Here is a 22,723-nt window from a genome sequence, read left to right as displayed (position 1 = left end):
TAAAACAAAAACCAAACCTTCTGAGGTTTGCATAATTCCAAGATTAAACCTTTTACACTTAGATATAGGTAGATGCTTTCAAATAAAGCAGATCAACTGAAGCTAACCCTATTACTGGTGCAGAAGAATAGCTATAGCTATTTCTCCCTTTTCTGTTTGTTTCTAATGCTTTTGCTCACTGCTAACATGAATATCCATAACCACAGTGAAAACAGATACAGAAGTAGATTATGTAACCTCCAGTAAATAAAATATAAAGAAACATAGTCATACAAAATTCCAGCTAAAAAAAAAAAAAAATTGAAATATTCATCTTAAGTTATGGAGGATTATCTGAATCACCTGATCACATCTTAGACTCCTCCAGAGCTCTAGTAACTATAAATGCTGCACTTCAAGCTCAGAGAGCTCAAAATGAATGATGTATGCTTGTTTCTATAATTGTCTCTCTATTCCTTAGTGGCCTAAAGTTTCCTTCATCTCTCTATACTTTGCTATCCTCCCTCAGGGTAACATACAATTCCTCTCCATACCCACAAGTTCTATATTGTGGTGAAGCCTTGTGAAGGTAAATGCCTTGTCAAGCCTCTAAAGGGAGGAAATGATGCCTTGGGTTTTAGCTTTTATATTTTTCAGATTCTCTGCTGCTTGGTGTGTAACTCTGCCTCTTGATATTAGGTGTTAGTAAGTTCTCTTCACAGAGGAGTTAGACAAAACAATCCCTCCCCAGCCAGAGAGTCAAGGACAACCCTTACTCAAAAGCAGAAACAATGTTGAAGGGAAGGGGACAAGCCAGGGAATTGAGACTTCATAACCTTGGGCTGTGGTTGGAAAATTGACCCCAATATGCAGATGAACCAAAACTTATAAAATTTTAAAAACTTGTGACGGATCCATCTTGGATTCAACCCGGGTGCAGCCCTGGCCAGGCTCTTGTACTGCCCAAAGTTCATCCTTATAAGGCTTTTCAATAAATACCTATTTTACTCCTTTTAACTGTCTAGTCTCTGTTCCACATCAGCCTTTCTAGGCATCAGTTCTGTAACTGGTTAATAACACCAATCTGTTCTGATAGAACTGGACATGAATATCCCTTATGAATTTATTTAACAACATACCTCAATGTTCTGCTGAAGAAACAGATTCTCAACTGGGTGCTACATTTCAGCTTTTGGTTCTTTGCCAGAGCAGCTAACACTGGTCTCTGTTTCTGGTAATTTTTGTGGCAACTGGCTGTGAGCCCATTATCTTGAAACTAGAAATATTTTAAGAGGGACAACAACTCTCATGGTAACTCATGACTTCAATCCAAGCAGTTGTGCAATGCAGAAATGGCACTACAATTTTTCAGCACAGCGAACTAGAAAACACTGTAAATACTGCAAACCAGAAGTTTTATTGTTAGCACTCTCAATAAACGCACTCCAAAGGGCTTTTTTCTAAAGTGTTTTCATGAAATGACAGGAATGATAAAAATGCAAACCATGTTAAATTTTTCATTTTATACTTTTCTTTACAAACTCTTGCTGAAGTCAAATTCAGTTGAATCTGAAAATATGGAAGATAGATGCTGTAACAATAGTTACAAAGAGCTAAAACTTATTACATCTTCAGTGCAGTAATGTGAGTGTATGTCTTGGGCAAGATGTAGAAGGACTGTAAGATAAATCAGCCTGCTGTGATGGACAGTTTTATAGACACCAATACAAAACCACCACTGCCATTTAATATTTTAGAAGGTTGTGAAGAGGTTTAAGAACTGGACTGTTTTACTCAAAATGGCTGAGAAACACCTGTGAGGTTGCTGGAAGCTGCTGAATGACTGCAAGAAAGCTTGTAAAATCCATAGCATGATCCATAAGTGCTGTGTTGCCAGGTGTCCTCTTCAGGGGAAGAGAGTGTAAATGTCCACAGAAATCCAGACAGCCTTTAAATCTCAGGGCAGGCACAGTTTTCAGAAATAACTGATTGCTGGCAGCTTGGGACCTCCATGTTCAGTAAAGATGACTGAGAAGTCATTGCTAGGAGCATTCATTTGTGCTCCTCTAGAATTGTTGCCTCTTAAAAAACCATTTTGAGACTTGTCCCATCATCTGTTTCAGCTCTACCTATTTATTTATGGGAACATTAATATTATTTTAATAATTATTTTCATATGCACTTCAGTCCCTCTGTGGCTTAGGGATGCCAGAAAATTTTAGCTTTGCTTTGTTTTAAGTAATCATTTCATGCCAAGATTTTAACTACATTTCATAATTTGAGTAGTACATGGAATGATAGCTGCAGCAGAAGAGTGCCTAGGAAATAATCTTCTACAGGTGACCTACCTAAAATTCACCCCACCCAAACCACTGAATAGAGGTCAAAACTATTTTCTTTCCTCCTGTGAACTTCCTCAGGCCCCTTTACTGCATGGCTACAACAAATGGCCAAAATACAACTTATACACTCTTGTGGCCATGAGAATACAAGCTTAGCTGGAAACTCTGTGAATCCAGCATTTCAGGCTCTTCTGGAACTTTATAATTTCATCCAGAATTGTAGTTGCAACAGCTCAACTTTAGGTGAAGGAGTAGGACTGAAAGACAGTTTCTCAGTGATTTCTTAGTCCAGATTTTTCTGTTATGGAACTTCTGATAAGTGACTGGATCTTCTCTTCCTCTCTTTAAGAAAAACATCCAAGTTTCCATCTTTGATGTGGGAAATTATTTGGGTAGAGATTAATCTTTGCATTATAAGATTTGCAGTCCTAATGAAATCAAAGGTTGCTATTTGTGGTGAACATTTAGTAGTAAAAGAGAAAATAGGTGCCATTTTTATGGCAGGAGCAGGAACTCAGTCCTGTGCATAGCCTTGGGATTTAAACAACACAAATGCACGGAACAGAAACAAAAACAAGCAGCACAAGAGAATCCATGGCACAGCTTTGTGAAAACATTTTCTGCTTCAATCAAGATATCTTTACTCAAAATGTGAGTCTACAAGGGAGACTTTAGACACTGTTAGGAATAGAGACACTGTATTCTCTTCCACATCTGCTCTCTCCACATGTTCATATGTCACATCTGCATGCAGCATCTCTGCATCCACAGTGGGAGCCTGGAATCCATCTTTCCTTCTTAGTGACCTGATTATCACCATGAATGATGGATCACCTATAGATTAGGGTAATTTTTTATGCACATCAGAAAATGAATCGAACTCGACTCTTCAGTAAATTAAACAGTGCTAGTTAAAGTGTTAGGTGAACTGGCAAGCCTTATTTCAGTTCTTACCTGAGTGGTAGAAACTATTGGTGCTTTCAATGGAAAACTCAGTTTATGATCAAGTAGCTTGTTAAATCTTTGGTGAAAATTCTATAGCTTGCTCTGTATAAAAGATGAAATTGCCTGAATTTTTTGATAAATAAAATTAAGATTTTAATTAGATTTAAATTATTTATCTTTAGCTATTCAGTACTGCTACAGGTCTTTCCCTTTAGGCACTTGGTGGCTACTCTGGTTCTGCTTATGAACAACAATGCAATTAGCAATTCACTGTTAGGTAAAGCTTCACAACAAAATTCTTGTTAGTAGTTAAAATTAATTTTGTACATTTAGAAAAATTAAAGGAAGAGCCACAGCAGGTACAAACTGGCATAAATCATTTAAAGTCACCAGAATTACAGAGATTTTGATGAATTAATATATGACCTCATCTCTGAAGGCTGAAAGACTGACCAGCTTGGAAGGCTTTTTTGCCAGAGAAGAGTATTCTTTCCCTTCTATTGTTTGTAACAAGTTGTGAAAATCATGTTCTCGTGGATTAGGAAATAATACCTTATTTCAAAGGGATATCCTTTGTAAGTTATTGCTCACTACTTAAAAAAGATGTGCCAAATCTGTCCCCCAATTCAGACTGCAAAATTATTGCTGCTGTCTGTGTTATCAAATAATTCATGGTCTGTTTCTATCAACACATGGTAGTGTCTTTCCAAGAAACATTACATTTGATTCTCCTGGAAATCACATTACAGTGTCTTGATATAGAGATGATAGCAGAGATCATCCAAAGCTACAGTATTGACTTTATGTTAACAATTAACTAAAACACAGCAGTTTTGAAATGGGTAACCTATGCTTTATATTAATTTTTGAATTAAAGAATTTAAGCCAAAAGACTTGAAAGAATAACAGTGTAAGACAGTTATATACCATTAATATAATTATTTGTTAAGGTTTACTAAAGGGCAGATTATTTTTACATAGGCATCAAACTAACTTCCAGGGAAATCAAAGCACAAAATAAAAAAAAAATCATGCTGAATTTATTTAAATAAAAAAATAAAAAAAATTTCCCAAACCATAGGGTGCCTTTGAGCTGCTAAAAGAATGGTGTAACAGCACATTAATGAAACATTTAAGTAATGAGTTTGACCATGTCTTCTGAAGAAGGATCAATAAGTTGGAAGAAAATTGTTTTCCTAATGCAGCAGTAATTTCAGTTGTATTTTCAGTATAGATATAATGCCTTTAGTGTTAAGGGGCCCATAACAATGGAAGTGACATCATTTCATTAATCCTTTTTCCCTTGGTTGGTGACCCCAGGTCCCCCTGCAGTGCTTACCTCTGCCCACAGGGATTACACTTGCACCAAGAATGATTAAATATTGCCCAGAAGTATTGCAAAGAAATGTATGGATCAAATGCACTGGCAAAGGTCTGAAGAAGAAGTTCCTGAACACCTAGTTTATATCAACCTCAGCTTGTGCTAAAGTTACTCCTCACCAATGAGCATTCAAAAGAGCCAAGAAAATTTATAAATCAAGTCACAACCTCAATGCAGGGTTAGGATTAGTATGTGTTTGCTTTAGGAAGGAAGAAAAAAACATTAGTTTAACCCATTTAGCCCCTGACATGGTAAAAATCTCATTGGCACTATGAGTTTTTTATGGAATTGTAGAGTGAGATACTATTTTATAGATATTTGCATATATTATGAAGAAAATCACATTGAAATTAATAAATGCTTATTAGCACCAGTAATTTCTGCCCTCTCCTTGATTTGTGGAGATATATTTCAAGTAATTTCGGACATATAAAGATCCCCCTGAAAGTTAAACACTTATGGCTACACACACACATATATATACATACATCTATATATATAGGTATATATATATACATATAGTTGTAAGTGATTACCATCAGAGCCACCACATGCAGACTCAGCTGGCAAAATGAGAAGGGATTGGACCAGATGACCTCCAAAAGTGCCTCCTAAATTTAATTACTCTATGGTTTGAAGTTTCAAGCTTGGGTTCTGACCCTCTTAAGTAATCTCTTTTCCAGCTAGGGAAATGTATGGATTTATGGATTTATGTAAAGCAGTGTTGCAGACATCTTGCAGTGGCATTAATATCACAGTGGGAATATCTCAAATGGTGAGATTTTTTATCAGTGTCTGAAAGATGAACTTTCAAAAAATTATAGTTTAATCTGCAAATAGGTAAATATATTGTTTTTTCATATCTATATTGCAATATTTGAAAATTTCTAGCAGTCAGAAAAATAAAAATAGATTTCAATATGCATTTGGGTATAATCCAGGCTTTAACAAATTTGGGTTGGACATTAAAAGCACTTGCAAAATTTCAGCCATATAATGAGAAGGACTGATCTGAAAGTCTTAAGGAGATGAAAAGGGCTTTGTCATTATAATTTTCATTGTATTAATGGCATTGCATGACTAAAGCTCTGCTCATTTAGAGAGAAAAGCACCTTCGATTTTTCTGGCTGGAATGCAAATTTACACAGACAGACAATTGCATACCCATGCTAACTTATGATCCTTGTGGAATTCTTATAAAAGCTGGAATTCAGTTGCATTTTTCCCCAGCTACATTGGCTGTATCTTCTCTCCTCTGTCTCCCACTAATTTCATAAAGCTTTTGCTGGTTTTGGAGATGTGGAGTACCAAAGTGACTTGAGATGAGAGATGAGCAGACAAACAGCTATTTCTGTCATACAAATAATTTCCATGATGGAATGGAAGTTTCAGTTACTGTGGGCTGCTGTTCAATAAGATTGTTGTAGATCTGAGAAAATGTCTAGACAAACATTCTTCTAATCTTGCACTGTCTAGCAGACCAGACTCTACTAATTAGCTGGTTTGAGTTTTGAAGTTTTCTCATTGCACTGATATTCAGTAACATGTTGCCTTTCTGAAAGAATACATTTGATTTATTTTTTCTTTTCCATTCAGAAAAAGATTTTTTTTTCAGAGAATGGTGGTTTAATTGTCTATAAAACATGAATAAGGGTTTTTTTTATAAATAAAGCTATTTTTCTTCATTTGCTTTGCATAGTTTGAAAACATATAATCTAGTGCCTTCTGTTTGCAAAGACTTTTTTTAGAAGTATTTCCTTTCCTCCAGGAGAGAGAATTTGGTTTCAATTATGTTTCTTTGAATTACAATTAGATCTTTGAACTCCAGACAACTGAATAGAAAAAAAAAATTCTCCCAATTTAATGAAATTGGCCTGTTTGTCAGTACCAGCAGAAGACTATGGACCATATTGCCAATTAAAACTTTGCTGTTGATTCCTAATAAAACACCACAGGTCCAGGCTTGTGCAGCCAGAATTAAGAGGCTGGGTTGCCAGTTGTTGACTGGGAAGCTGGAGCTCCCAGATAGGCACATGGCCATGACCAGCTGTGCCTCTTTTAACCTTGTGTGCCAGAAGATCCCTGACAATCTGCTTCTCTGGGCTATTTCCCACTCCTTTTCAGATTCTGGATGAAACTGGAAAATAATTATTTTTTCTGCTTTTCACCCATTCTTATACAAACTCTATCCACTGGATTAAGACATTTGTAGCATCATTAAGATTTTCCATATCTAGCCAGCAGCATTCAAACTTTGTCACAGAAGCAGGACAGAAAAGAAGAACACTGACATATTATGCAAAAAAACCACACAGTTGCCTAGCACTGTGCAGCTGATTACCACTAACATTCTGAAATGAAAATATCTGATTATGTCATATTCTAAAGTAGTTTCAATGCTCTTCTCTAGAACTGGAGGCACCGATTTTGAGAAAACAAAACATCCATTAACACTAGTCTACACATTTCTGACTCCAAACTTGCTTTTTTTAATGTGCTAAGCAGGTTGAATTCGATCTGCTCTCATACTTCTGAGTAGCAGAAAAAACCCAGCAGACAGACTTTTTATCTTCTGTGGGTTCTGGTGAGCAAAAGTGAAAAGGAAAACCCTTGGCAAAAATTTGTGCTCAGCTTTCCAAATGCACAATAAACTAAAGTTCATCAGAGTGGAGAAAAGCTGCATGAGAAGTTTGTCTGAGCAAATCTATTTATTGGTCTTGTCAGTAATGTGTTTCATCAAATAGTTCTCTCTGATAGAAGTAAATCAACAACAGTGTGTACATAATAAGAGATATTTTGGTGGAGAGTTGCATAAGTGACAGATTTGTTTCATAACAGGTCCCACCTGAGTCAATGAGAGAAAAAATAGCTATGACAAAGGTGATAAGCACTGATGTTCCTCTGAACAGACAGAATGTGATCTCAACCATATTAAAAGGAAATGCTGATAAAGTGATCTGTATCCTCAACTGTTATTTGGCATCTTTAGTGGGAGTCTAATTTTGAAAAAGGGAAATTTTAAAAATGTTTTTACAGTATTATTAAAATCTGAAATGTGTGTGTGCTGTTTTCCCAAGAAGTTACCGCCAAATTTGTATTTTTCAAGGCTTTTCTTTTCTTCATTTTCGTTTCATTAATAGTTCCACCCAAAAGGGAGATGATGATTATGAAGATTACACTACAAATAAGACTTGGGTTTTGACTCCCAAAGTCCATGAGAGTGATGTGACTCTTATTTTAAATGGCTTGCTGGAAGGATATGACAACAAATTGAGACCTGACATAGGAGGTATGTTGGCTTTGTTTTTATACCACTTTTGATTAAGCAGTGAAGAGAAAGGATTGTCATGTCATATTATGTTATTTAGGAAGCAGAATCCACTCAAAGTAGTTACGGGAATAAAATGCAGTGCAGAAAAACATCAGAGCCATGTAAAGTAGCCATGATTTTGGAAGCTGACATAAATTAAGATTGCTGAATCTACCTGAAGACATCTAATAAGAATGATATAATTTGCTGAATAAGGCAGCTTGTGATGATTTACCTGCATAGGACATTCAGAATATAACTTCTGGGGAATGAAAAAGCAAGTTTTTCTCTTCTTTTCTACCTGAGAGGTGCTGTTAGAGAATCACAAATAATACATTGGAAAGAAAGGCCAGAAAGACACAGCCTAATGCTAGTAATGATGTGATGGATACAGAGCCTCTGAGAGCAGCAGGGCTGCACAGATGATGCAGCCTGGCCCTTGCTCACACAGCAGGGCAGGAGGTGACAGACCAGGGCACAGGGCAAGAGTTCACAAAAGATAACTGCAGTCAAGCAAAGCCAATCTGCCCAGATGATTCCACAGCAAACACAGAGCCAAGCCTGGACTCAGAATGGAAGTCTTATTTGACAGAATCACATTTTGGAGGAATCTTCCTCTCCTCTGATTACTGAGGTAAAAATCAGGGGAAATAAGATCCCTGAATTTCTGCAAGTCAGTCTGAGAAGCCCCATGAGTGCACAGAGCAGGCAGACAAGGATACAGAAGTAAGAGGATTATAGAAAAAGGCACAGGTTTCATGGATGAGGCAGACAGAGGAGAGCAGAGAGCACCAAGGTTAATGAAGGAAGGTAACAAGTTTATAGAGGCTTATAAACTAAGGAATTTTTCACAGTGAAGGATAACATGAATCATTAACCTACAATGTAAGTATACAGTGCAAATTAGCAGAGGAATTTGTCTTCACTTATACTTTAGAAACAGAAGGAAGTAAGGCATTCCTAAATCATCTGGGTAAAAAAACCAATCATGCTGCAGCCAAGGTATCTAAGAAGAATAAAGCTGAAATGGAGTAATTTCAAAATAAGTCAGTGTAACAACTATTATTAATTTCTGCCTTAGCCTTAAGTATTTTGGCTTTGGGCTCACAAAATTGTTACTTATCTACAGCCACCTATGCAGGCAACAGTAGTCATGTTGCATTTGGCATTATAATGTAAAACAAGTGATGCAAGGCATCATAAGAGAAATAAGTTTCCTTTTGTTGATAGTGTTTTGATTTGATGTGGTGCTGTGACCTGACAGAAAATGTAGATCCTCTCAGTCAGATGAGCCTCTCTAAGCTATCAGCACTGGCTTCAGTATTTGTTCTCATAGCATCAGGGAATTTGTTTTGATAGAATAAATGATGTAAGAATTTGTCTCAAAGTATCTCCAACTGATTTCAAACTGAAGACATTGTTGTAAATTTGTATTTATTTTATATGCACATATAAATGTGGGGTAACCACAGAGGAGAGATGCCATAGTAACATGCTCATGCTTGACTTTCATGTAGTTGATTTTGACCTTCGTTGGTAACTGATTCTTGTTGTTTCTCTTGCAGTTAAACCGACAATAATTCACACTGACATGTACGTAAATAGCATTGGCCCTGTGAATGCTATCAATATGGTAGGTAAAGGATTGCCCATTTTTCTTGTTACAAAGCCTCCATCATTTCTGCTTTACAAAGCTTTCATTAGTTCTTAATGTTGTGGCATAGCTATATTATTTTTAAAATCTCATTTTAATTATGGATGGGAGGACTCTCGGAGCTATAAATCTGTACCAGTCAGAAAACTGGGCTGAAAAAATGTGAAAATAATAGTTTTAATATATCCTCACATTTTTATGTGCTCTGCTTTCAAATGCTTTAACTCCAGTAAAACCAAGCATCCAGATTGCTACAAAATCTGGAAAACCATTAATGAGTGATATTACCACTCTTGCCACCAAGAGATAATAAATAAAAGGCCTAGAACTCTTCCAGACACTTTCCCATTTCTGAGAATAACCAAGGGGCAAAGGCAATTAAGTCAGCTAAAACTTTTCCTGTCCTAGGTCCAAGGAAATAAGTAATTGTTGTCTGACCTGAGCAGGTGTGGGCTGAGGTGTTACAGAATTAGAAAGGTGCATATAGCACTCACTTGCACCTTAGTTTTACCCTCAATGGTAAAATAATAAATTGTTTTAAAACAATAATCTTTGGTAAAACATGCCTCAAAACTTCACCCAAAGAGATTAGTTTTATCAATTCCTCTGTAGCTCACAGTTTTTTTTTCCTTAATTTTATGAAATTAAGGAAAGCATATCAGGAGTTATGTGGAATGCTGAGTGCTGTGTTTTCATCAGTGTTTCTGGTTAACACAACAGGAATATACAATTGATATATTTTTCGCCCAAACGTGGTATGACAGACGTCTGAAGTTCAACAGCACTATCAAGGTGCTCAGGTTAAACAGCAACATGGTTGGGAAGATCTGGATTCCAGACACGTTTTTCCGAAATTCCAAGAAGGCTGATGCTCATTGGATAACAACTCCTAACAGGATGCTCAGGATCTGGAACGATGGCAGAGTCTTGTACACATTGAGGTATTTATACCTAACTTTAATTGCATTTTTTCTAAGGAAAGCCAAAAAGAAAAATCCTGTAAATTCAGGTTATTTGACACTAATCTGAAGGAAAAAAAATACTGGGTTTTCCTATATATTTTTGCAAACAACCCTGAAAAAGGGTTGAGAATTTAGAAGACATCAATTGTATGGAATTTATTTTATATTGGCACAATAAGAAGTTTTATTTCTTCTTACAGATTGTACTATCTTGCTCCACAATACTCACCTTCCTATATTAACATTAATACAGGCATTTTTATAGCAATTAGTCTTCATTTTTAGTTATAATTTATTGTTTGCCTTTGGTTTGGTCCTTTTTACTTTTTTATTGTGCTGAACTGATATATGTGAAATATCCTTGAATTAAGTAGATGGTATAAAAGGAGTTATACATCAAATGCCTGTTATTCTGAATTGGCTACAATTTAACCAGAGAAATTCCACCCTGAAAAGCAATTTATTCCTCAAATATCTTAGGCAAATAAGGTTTTACCATCCCAGCACTGAATATTTAACTCAAACCTATGGATATGCCCCATTACACCAAAATATTCATGGATCTGAACTTGATGTGCTCAACCTGTCCAGGTTCCTCAGTCACATGTACAGTTTTTCTTTTAAGACAAATAACCTTTACAATAATTAAGTTATGCATATGCCATATATAACAATTCAAATATGATATTCCAAATGATCATAAGATACTTCCTAAATGTGAAAATTCCGTGGAGGCTTTTTATACTTTTTCTTGCATGTGATAAAATATTCTGGTTTATGTAAAATATAGATAAACACAGCATTTTTGCAAATGAGAGTATAGAATCAAAGATGATAGACATAAGATTATCTGAGTTTTAATCTGCGTTTTGTGAAAGTTTTTTTTTTTTGCTTTTAATTTATTGGGTGCCAAAAATAATGCTTTGAAGAAAAGTACACATAATTTTAATGAATTGATATGAAGCTTTGGTTAAGACAACCTTTTAAAGTTGCAACTGTCTGAATTACAAAAAGGAGTTTTATTTCATTGGTATTTTAAATATATTGCATATTGCATTTCCAGAAGAGTTAACAGAATAATCAGAATTGAAACCCAATGCAAATCAAACTTAGTCTGATAAAAATGAGCCTAGATCCACTTTTTAAATGTTAAATTTGGACTTGGCTACACTACTGTCTTTTGGATTTTAGAACCTTTCTTTTCAAAATCTTTGGTTTCTCTTACAAGTGATGTTCCTGGTAGAACTTGGAAACAGCTATCTGCTATATCAATGTATATTTAGTAATGCTGGTGATCCACAGCAAGCTCAAACCAAGGATTCAAACTCTAGTAATGCAGAAATGAAATGTGATAGTATCACACAGCTGGGATTCTGTCCTGAAGAGGGATCTGGAAGGACTTGTTGATTTTTCTCAGTCACCTCCCCTAGGTTTAAGAACCACCCTGGCCATAAGGAAATCCAGTACCTGTGGTACTGAAGATGGTGAAAATTAGATTTCTTCCCAAATCCCTGATGCAGAAAGGTTGCCTTTGGACTCCATTACCTTGGTGGTCTCTGGGTCTCTGCATCCCCCAGGATGAGACTCAGGGTCATTTGCCCACAACACCTTCATTCAGGAACCCGGACACAAACCAGGGCTCATCATTTAGGCAGCCCAGAACCAGCAAAGACCAGAAACCAACAGTTTTCATAGAGACACCTTGTGGAACAAATATTTTACCCCATCCTTTTCTGTTTTCCATCTCTCACCCCATCTCTTCTTTTCCTTCCAAAGTCCAAGCATCCAGCAGCTCATGTTTGGGCTGGGAGTGAATGAAAAAGGCAGAATTTTCAGCAGGAACACCAGAGGGTACATTTCATATTACTTGGGATTTCTAAAAGTAATTTTCTTTACCTGAGCTTAGCACCTACACTACTGAGTTATCATGGAGCCTCTCCTAATAATCAGTGGAGACAAACACCTTCTGGTATATTTTTCTTCTGATTAAATTTACATGTCTTATTTTGGAGTGAGAGGAAGTGTATCCTCAGAGCACCTCTGCACTAGCTGTGAAAGGAGTCTAGATGGCTGGCTTGGATGCAGATGCCTAAATTTGGAGTCCTATCCATCATTTCTGAAATAGAATCTCTGTCACATAAAATACTTTTAGTGCATTAAGGCATATTGTGACACAAAGATTTGTCACTGCTCATGAGATGACCTGTATATCTACCTACCCATGGATTTGTCAGTCATGAGTAATGCTGCAATTTCAGATGCACAGAACAGAACTTTAATACCTTCTTCCATTACAGAGTCCAGAAAATAGATGATCAGGGTCTGCAAATCTAAAAAGAAAGATATATGTAAAAAAAAAAAAAAAAAAAAAAAATATATATATATATATATATATATATATATATATATATATATATATATATATATATTATATTAGTAAGAATCTTGCTTTGCTTTCAGGACAAACTTCTCAAGCACATTTCTATATACTGATCTTTTTCTTCTCAGGCTGACAATTGATGCTGAGTGTCAGCTACAGTTACACAACTTCCCAATGGATGTCCATTCCTGCCCACTGGAATTTTCGAGCTGTAAGTAATATATTTAAAAAGATTCCTTTTTTTGACCCACACAATTTATTTTATACCTACTTAGAGTCAGTGAAGGTTATGTACTTAATTAGACATACCCCATTGTTTTTTACTTTTATTTTGATTTTTTTTCAGTATGTGTATCATATATGTTCACAAATATCATTAAGGACTGCTATAAAAAAAAAAAAAAAATCTGAAATATTTGGACCCTATGTGATAAATTTATGCTTATATCTGACCAAAAATCAGGAAACTTTTGCTTTCAGCATCAAGGTGTCCTGGCCTTTTATTTTCTCTCTGTGAAAGGGTGTTTTATTATTGTGCTAGTTGGAGTCAAGAGTTTGATATTTTGAGGTTAAATAAAGGTGTGAATTCCTGGTCCAGCTGCAGATGGATCTGGAGGATGGGCAAAATTGCATCCTATTAAGTCAACAAAAGTGGAAAACCTATTTTTGAAAAATTTATCTAAAGTGCTATTATAATTTATAATTAATAAAATGCGACATTAAGGAAAAGGCGCCAGTAAGTAACTTGAGAAAAACATATCTATAATTGACATGCAATATGCTTCTGCAGCTTTTTCCAGAAATAGGCAGTAGTATTTTTACTCCCCAAAGCACCCCAACCCCTAGCAGTGGCTGTGAAACAAAGCATTGTGTGTTTCCCTTGCCATAAGATGGGTACCCCAGAGAAGAGATCATTTACCAGTGGAAGCGCAGCTCGGTGGAGGTGGGGGACACCCGCTCCTGGAGGCTGTACCAGTTCGCCTTTACAGGACTGAGAAACACAACTGAGGTGGTGAAGACTACTTCAGGTAAGGCAACTGAAGGGTTTTCCTCCAGATGCAGCTAGGATTTTATTTTTTTAAACCAAGAAAGGTATCTCTGATTAGAACTTTGTATTTACGGTGCCCTGAGCAATTACAGCTTTTCAGCAGACTTTGGCATTTCTGAACTCCCCACAGGAAGAAAAACCCATCCTTGTCTCATTCTTGTCCTCCAAAAATCCCTCTGACTGTCAGGAGAAAGCCACTACTACAAAGTGGGGTGGATGGGTGAGGGAACTTGCAGTGCTTCAGTGTAGAAAAGCAGAACTGAGCCACTAAAGGATGATCTGACACTGAACATTTTACAATCCCACTACCAGACACAGAAAGGAAGCCTGCACAGAAATGAAACTCAAAGTCCCAACCCCTTTACTACAGGGGCTCCAAGTTTATTTTGTTCCTTGAAATAAGGCACATTCAACTCTCATTAAAGAGAACAGCCTTACAAATCAGTCTCAGATGGCTTTCCTTCATATTTCTATCTCCTTGGAAACAAGCAATGGAATTTAGAATGATAAATGAGGAAGTAGAAGTACTCAGTGCTTAATAAAAATGCAATTTTAACCCTACGAACTAAACAAAGTATATATTTTTCTAGACATATATATTGTTTTATTTCTCAGTGGAAAGCAAACCAGTGACTATGAGGAGGGGTGTAAAGAGGAACTGCATACTAATATTCTTGTACATGCATGCTATCTCTTGTCTTTCATTTCTTACTTTCAAAAGAACAATGAAATATAAGCAGGTTGGGGTTTTATTAGGCTGCTTCCAATTTTTACCTAACTTTATAGTTCTGGCAAGTATCTTAATTTAAATTCAGACATCTGTGTTTATTCTGACTTCAGAAATACCCCCACCCATTTTATTTTTAAAAGTCTAGAATTGCTGTTATATTCAAAAAGGAAAGTGAGATACAGCAGAGCTGAGAGAGGCCTGCTGTACATTACAGAGGAGAACAAGCAAAGAGATGGAGAATTAATTCAAGTTCCAACTCCTGAATCACTGGACATTAAGCACCAATGGTGTGTTTAGTCTCATGAGCAGGGCAAAACCAGAAAACAGCAATGTATGCCTCATGGAGCCTTCTGCCATTTTAGCCAAGTAAGGTATTTAGTCAACTATTGAAGAAAGCATTTAACTGATTCCATTTTCTCAGGAAAACAAACATGAAGGTGCAAAAGAGGACAGGAGAACTGCATGTGTGCAAGCCAGAGCTGCCAATAGCCACCATTACACAGGCTCTCAAAGCAAAAATATCAGCAGCAGTGAATACATCTCCCCACAAAGGGCAGCGTGGCACCAAAGTGTGCTTCCAGTCTCATCCTGCCCACGATGAAAACTAGCTATATTTCAGACTAAATTTGAGTTTCTTCTATTTGCTGTTTTCTTTAATTTTCTGCCTGAGCCATTCTCTAGTCAACCCTTTTTATTTTTGACCAGAGACAGAAAATAATGAAATCTTAACATGCTACAAACTTCCCACACCTTGGTGACTCAAAAGCATTCTGTAATGTTCTGCTAAGGTGAACAGGGTGAATACTGGGAAATAAACAGTAAAACACAGGGATTTTTGCTCTTTTTTCTCATGCAAAGAAAACCTTCCTTTTTTCAGTTTAGATTCATTCAAGCTCTTGGTACTCACCTGGAGTACTCCCAAAATGTAGCATCCATAGTTTTTAATATGATGACACAGACCACTCAATTTTATTTGCATTAAAATAATTAGCAGCTAGCATGCACTTTAAAGCAGTGAAAAGTCATCACTCAATTCCCAAGTCAAAAAGCACATGAAAGCTACTCAGCTTGCTGCTGCTGCTTTCACAGGCTTGCTGTGTATAAAAATTTGGGAAAATGTCCTGTATATGTATTTCTTCTGCTGCAGTTACCCTGTGTTATATTTTCCTTGCTCCTCTTGTTTTTATAACCACAGATATACCAAAGTAGATTTTATTTTGATCTATGCATGGCATCTAACTAACTGGGGGAAAAAACCAACAACATAGTGGTTGACATGAATCTGGTCTATGTCCTACAAGTGTTTTCTTAAAGCCAGTGGAGGCTAAAGGGTCTTCATGGCTTCCTTAAGTGACTTATTAGCATGCTGGCAACTACATTAATTCCAGTATTCCTCAGCCAGACCCACACTCTACCTATATTACACTCTTTGCATGTGCATATTTTTAATAGTTTTATGAACAGTAAAGATAAAAAAATAAATTCCACGTTTATAAGCAACCTAGATGCAGCCTGAGCATCCCAGTTAAATGTTTGAGTACCCACACAGCTAAAATAATCTTGATACTTTATGCCATTACTTTCAATGCAGAATTTCAGTACAAACTAATGCCAATGCTTTGGTGGGGATAGAATCTGAGGTACAGTGGAAGAGGCAATGGAAAATTAATGAGATGTCGGGAAGAGGGCTACACTCCCACAAAACCTTCCCCAAAGTCAAATTTGGGTGAAAAAACCCCAGAGAAACCAGAACACAAGAAGGGGTGTTGGAGAATAGAAAACTGAACAATTAGAGAACAAAAGGATCTTGGGGCTAGTGTTAAGGCATTTGAAACTGGGATTAATTTACTCAATTTCAAAACAAATTATTGTTTCTGGCTTAGTACCTCCCATCAACCAACACCTTCTCATCCTTGAGGGTTATGCTTGCTCTGTGTATGGAGAAAGAATCAGGATGGCTGAGATTTGGCCATTACAGACTCCATTACTCTCCTTCTGTCATGTCAAAGATGAACATTTGAGCTGTGGGCTGGGTCGTGGGCAGAGAAGGACAAGGCTTGTTTCAGTGTAAGCTTCCCAAGACCTGAGGGCCTTGCTGAGATGAATACATTTATATACTATATACTTTATATACTCTTTGCACACACTGCAGAAATACAAGATTAACTCAAAGGGCCATATGGCAGAATTCTGTTCCTTAGTTAGCAAATCCCAGCAAATCCCAGTAACAGCTGAAAAAAACCAACTGGAATGTTACAACCCATTTCTCTTATCTGAAGCAAGTCATCCTGAATTACCAGCTTGTTTCTCTCCAAACTGAACATTTACATGCAACTTCAATTTTCTTAGTAATTCACTGACTAAGCAGTAAGAAATAATGTAGCAAATGGAATCCACCATCCAGTAATAGTGAGGACTCTTAAAAAAAGTTAACCCTTCTGTCCTATGGACATTTTATTAAAATAACTAAATAGTCAATATTCATTATCTGCATATATTTTTTGCTTTTCCACTAAAATCTACATTGTGTAACCAGCATTGGTTGTTTAGATTATTTCCCATAGAGTCCACGTTGAGATTTAATATCATCTGACTTAAATAAACTATAACAGTTGACTTCACACAATTAGAAACTAAGATGGGTTTAAGATATTTTGTATTATTGATGTATGTCAATAACCACTGCTCAAAGAGTGCATATCTTATTAAGAAACTACCATTTCTTGTGTGTGACCTTTTTATTCACAATGTAAGGCCCTTTCACTGAATGGCAATGAGATTCTCCAATAACAATGGGATAAAATGGAAAAGTCTTGGGAACAAAGATTCACCAACTTGCAAAATTTGGATGCATGCTGATATGAGTAGTACTTACAAAGAAAGCAACAAGTGATACAGAAGTATAAGATTTGCAAAATATAATGCACACATGGATTATATTGGGAAGGACATGTTGCACTTTGGGAACAGGAAAACAGGATATTTCAAAATTTGTAATTAGGTAATTCAAGAGGGAAAGATTGTAGAAAGGAAATAATCAGCTGCACAAATATAAAAACATCAGTAGTTTTGCAAAAAAAAATTGGGGGGCTGTAGTAGTCCACCAAGGACATAGAACATGATATTATTGCAAAAAGCTGCCTCTGGGATGTATTACTCAACATTGTGTGTAAACTTGGGAGAAATATTTACCATGCAGCTCTGTGAAATATTTATGTCAAATGGTTGCTGCATTCTACTTGATTAATAAAAAAAATCACTTTAAAGTGCAATGTTTTGAGAATGACAGGGTAGTGCAGGGGAATATAACAAGTAAAGTGTTTAGAAAACATGATTTATAGAAATACCTGGAAATATGGAACAAGTCTGGAAGAAGATATTATCGATGATCAAAAGAGTAAAAACAACTATGCTGTTTTTAAACCATAACAATGATCAACACTAATAGAGAGTACTTAGGAAAATAAAATCAGAGAGTTTATGAAATCATACCACAGACTTAGAGGAAAGGAGTAGCTTAAATCTTGAAATTATTTCTATCAATAAGCTTTCATGAATTTCATACAACTCCTAGATAAATTGCACTTCTACTCACTATTCCAGTTGTTTTGAACACAGAAAATATTATACTATGCAAAACAGTTTGTGAATGTGTAATTATTCAGGACAGATGGATTTTCTGGTATTCCCAGTTCATTTCTATGACTGGGTAGTTCCTTTTCTTAGATCAGACATTGTCTACCGATTATTTGCAGAGCCTGTCCTGAATTTTTAATTAGATACAAAGACATTACAAGGCTAATAAATAGCAATTCAACAAGCTGCACAGAATCAACAAGACTGGTCAGGCACTATTTATAAATACTTTTTATTTTCTTCCTTTTCTATGTTTTAGAGAGCTAATCAGAGATATGCACTAGAGACAGTGCATTGCTCATAATTGATAAACAAAGTGGTAATTAAATATTCATCTTGCTATGCTTCTATTAAACCACGTAAGTAAATCTGGATCTGGTTTCTGTTTTATCAGGAAAACATGGCCAGGACTATTATTTTGTAGAAGAGGATGTATTTTCAGGCTTTTATACTTTATTTCAATATTATACCCTAAATGAATTGAACAGTTGGCAGATATGCAGTCTCCAGAGGTTTCATAATGCTCAAAAAACCCCAGGAGTCTTCTTCTGCTTCTTTATTAAGGCAAAATATGACAGCTGCAAATCAGATTTGTAGATCTGCATTGGAAAATAGTCCTGACATTAAAAATGGGCACAAGTGATTGCCACTGCACCTAGAAATCCCTGCCAGCCCCACAGACAGCCTCAGGTTCTAGGATGGGTTGGCTATAGTATATGGCATTGCCAGGGAGATCCATCTGAGAACTCAAAACATTTTTTATCTAAAGATTTTGATCTAGTGAATGGGTACAAGGCACTACTAGCTGCATCTTGCTTTTGGCAGAATTTAAACACATTTGTTTCCACTTTACAGAGGAGCAAATAATGTTGTAAGCTGTAAGTCAGATGACTATTAAAGTGTAGTTTGTTGTTATGGCTCTCTTTATGGTATGGGAAGATATTTATCTCAGTATCCTTATTTTTGAAAACCTACATTAAATTATTACCTTAAACATGTTTGCTAAAAGAATACTGTCTCTGTAGGACAGTGAAGCATTTAAAGAAGGCAGACACAATAGACAGAAAGACCTATTTTTATGTTTACTGCCTCAATAGAAGTCCTAAATTCTAAGCCAATATCCTTAAGATAATCCCAAAACACCTTAATAACTACACCTTAAGATTTTACTTCCATTATGAATAGCCACCTATCCTACTGAGTCAACAGGGAATATTTTTGCCTATAAATGCATTTTTTTATTAAAACTCTCCCTTATTTCAACTTGCATGAATCACCATATTACTGCATCCAAATATCATCATGTGAAAGAAAGCACAAGAGGAGTTGTATTATTTGACTTTCATATAATACCATTAAAAAGGGTTACAGACACTTTCTGTGAGCAGGAATTCAGCTATGGTGGCAGCTTACAAGACTGATATTGCTCTTATGGCACAAAACCCAGTCTAAGGTAACTACACTTGTATATTCTCTTGGAGAATAGTGGATAAGAGATATTTCTAAAATGTGAAAAACAAATTTTTCCTAAAATTATCCACATACTCCTGCTGGTTGTCATGTATCAAACCACATTAATTAATTAATATTTACTAAAGTTTAACTTGAATAATTTTTTCACTGAAAATAATCTATATTTCAGGACAGTGTCTTCAAAGAGTAAAGTTGAAGTACAACTCCATTACTTCTCTACCTTTTGTATATTGTACATTTTTCTTGGTTAGTTGTGTGGCAAATAAGAATTTACATACAAATTTATATATTTGAATAAATAACTAATTCAGTAAACAGGCATTTTGAATCCTCCCTGTCATGCAGGCTCCCAAGATCTATGTATGTGCATTTTTTTAGAACTGCAAAATCAGACCTCCTTAGTACCATTTATCCTTATATAATCCCTGTAGAGAGAGACAAAACTACAGGGACAAACCAAAGGCTTCCAGGACACCAGACAATGAAAAGACAGGACAGAGGCCTGACCTGGAATGGCTGGGAAGGACTCAGGGCAGACACACTGGAGTTCTTCTGTACTGGCTGCTTCAGCCCTTGGCTAACAATCTACACAGTTGCCTCCTCACTTATTTAGTCATTCAAGCACCTCTCTGTTCATCCTTTGCTCTGTAGTTTATTTTCAAATCACTATAGACCCATCCTGTGGCAGCAGAGCAAGAAGAAAACCAAGATGATCTTAACAGCACAGGCCATGGAATTTAACACAAATGCCATATCCGACCAAAAAGCCTGTGGGTCCAAGCAAGACTGATAATTAACAGCCAGGGTTGGCCTGGTTTCAGTTCTGTGTTCAGATATGATCACAATAAAAATTATCTTGCCAGTTTCTGTGGCAGGGTAGTTGCACTCACACTCTCATCACCCTGCTGGTTTGAGTCCCTGGGAAGATGTGGATGGGAGCAGGGAGGAGCACCCAGCCACAGCACAGCCTTGGGGCCACGACTGCCCTGCAGGGACATCACCCTTGGGAGTCAGGGCAGAAAGCACCTGCAGTGTCAGGGGTGAGGGGTCCCTGACAGTACTTGTTAGGGTTCTCAGGTATCAGGGCAATTGTGGCAAAAATAAAAGAAGAGCAGTGTGATGACCATGACTCAGCAACATAAAATACTTTAATAATAGTGAAAGTAAATGTGGGATGAGGCCCAAAATCCAAACACACCAACCAAGGGGACAAGGTGTTTGTAGGTGTTGGTGGTTGAAGACCAAGATGCAGGGAGGTCCAGGTGTAAATGTGGGGCAGGAGAGGGGCTGGAGTTGAGGTTGGGGCCAGTGGGTCCAGGGGAAAGTGGTGCAGAGGTGGGTGAGGGAAGGCAGGGCCAGGGGGGCAGGCTGGGTGGGACACTGCATCAGCTGGGCCAGTGGGGACACAGGGAAGGGAGAACATTCTGGGGACTGGGAGAGGTGGTGATCAGCTGGAAAATGAGAGATGGGAATATGTATGAGGCATCAACATGGGCAATCCCAGAACTCCTTGGAACTTTCCCTTCTGGGATCACCACAACTCCAACAAATGCCTCCCAAGCTGTAGGGCTGGGTACAATTCTCCTTTAGCAATGGTTGTCTGACCTGGAATACCAATCAGGCTGACTCCCACACCAGAGCACAAAGACTCCTTCATTTGCAATCTCTTTCACAGCAATGGGTTAGATCCTTTTGGTTTAATAGGCAGGAAAAAAGTGAACACTAATCCTAGGGAATTGATATGTTTAAAATTCTCACAGACTGAGAGAATCTGACTTCAGATTTATATCTCTAGATATTCAGGTTTAGGCATTCAAATCCTCCTGCTTCTACCTAATAATATAAAAAGTTGAAAGGCTCTTTGGTGATTACTTTATATCTTTAGAGAGAGGTTAAAGACTTTCTTCAAATTCCAGTGACATTAATTCAGCCTTTTTTTTCCTCTCAGTTTTTTCTGTGCCAACTAACTCACCTCAGCAAAACAAAATCATGACTGTCAGTGAGGAAAGGTATTGTTGAGGTCTAAAATCTTCCTTTTAAATGACTCCCCAACTGAATAAAGATTCTTGAGTGTCAAGGTTTTTTTCCTGAGTCTGTTTTTGTAAGGCTTTCCACATCTAAAATCATGGCTTTCTAGAGCTGAAACTGAGCTTCAGAAAGATCAGATCTGGATAAAAAGAATTATATACAAGTAATATACTTGTAATATACGAGTAACCAGAGAATAAGGGGTAATGGGGGATCTTACAAGCACTTTCACTGAACTTACTGCTAGGTAATTGCCAAAACACAGATGATACAAGCAAATATAGTTGCATAGATATGATAGAACACTGCCTTTAAATAATATTTGTTCATTTAACAGAAAGAAAATAATTAGATCTTTTAGGTTATTTGAATTATTAAAAGGAAAGAAAAAATGTTGATGGTTTCTAATTCTATGATAAAATCAGCAAGTTAAGAGGGTGAGTCTATATATTAAAACACTTCCTGGATATAACTAAGATAAAAATTCTTGTGATGCCCCTACGAATATATTTCATAAGTAGTGGTGACTCATTGAGACAAAGTATATTATCCCAATTCTCTTCTATAATTCCTGTTTGGCAATGAAATCATCTTGCTCCAACCACTGGGTGACTTTCAGAAACATCACAAGAGAAAGTCATTGTAATGTCACTCTTGCCAGCAGCAGCTAGATCTAATTATAATGAATTGCAGGGAGAAATATTTGGTCCAAAAGGATCAGACCAGGTGATGTAGTAGTGGAATAACAATGTATAGTCACAATTACTTTAGAATTTAAATAAATCTGAATATTAAGCATTTTTACAATAGGTAATAAACATGTTTAAAACACTGCCATAAAGAAATAATTTTTTA

General features: G+C 36.6%; 1 protein-coding gene across 2 annotated transcripts in view; it reads left to right on the top strand.

Moving 5' to 3' along the window:
* Positions 1 to 22,723, top strand: part of GABRG2 (gamma-aminobutyric acid type A receptor subunit gamma2) — a 63,966-nt gene that overhangs the window by 15,624 nt on the left and 25,619 nt on the right. For both annotated transcript variants that reach the window (XM_056502585.1, XM_056502586.1), the window contains exons 2-6: positions 7,788 to 7,936; positions 9,523 to 9,590; positions 10,332 to 10,552; positions 13,082 to 13,164; positions 13,844 to 13,981. In XM_056502585.1, coding sequence (XP_056358560.1) covers positions 7,788 to 7,936; positions 9,523 to 9,590; positions 10,332 to 10,552; positions 13,082 to 13,164; positions 13,844 to 13,981 — 659 coding nt within the window. The remainder of the gene's footprint in view (positions 1 to 7,787; positions 7,937 to 9,522; positions 9,591 to 10,331; positions 10,553 to 13,081; positions 13,165 to 13,843; positions 13,982 to 22,723) is intronic.

This window comes from Oenanthe melanoleuca, chromosome 13, assembly GCF_029582105.1.
Source record: "Oenanthe melanoleuca isolate GR-GAL-2019-014 chromosome 13, OMel1.0, whole genome shotgun sequence".
NCBI lineage: Eukaryota > Metazoa > Chordata > Aves > Passeriformes > Muscicapidae > Oenanthe > Oenanthe melanoleuca.
The sequence above is the reverse complement of the archived record's forward strand: the minus strand, read 5'-3'. Positions and strand labels throughout refer to the sequence as shown.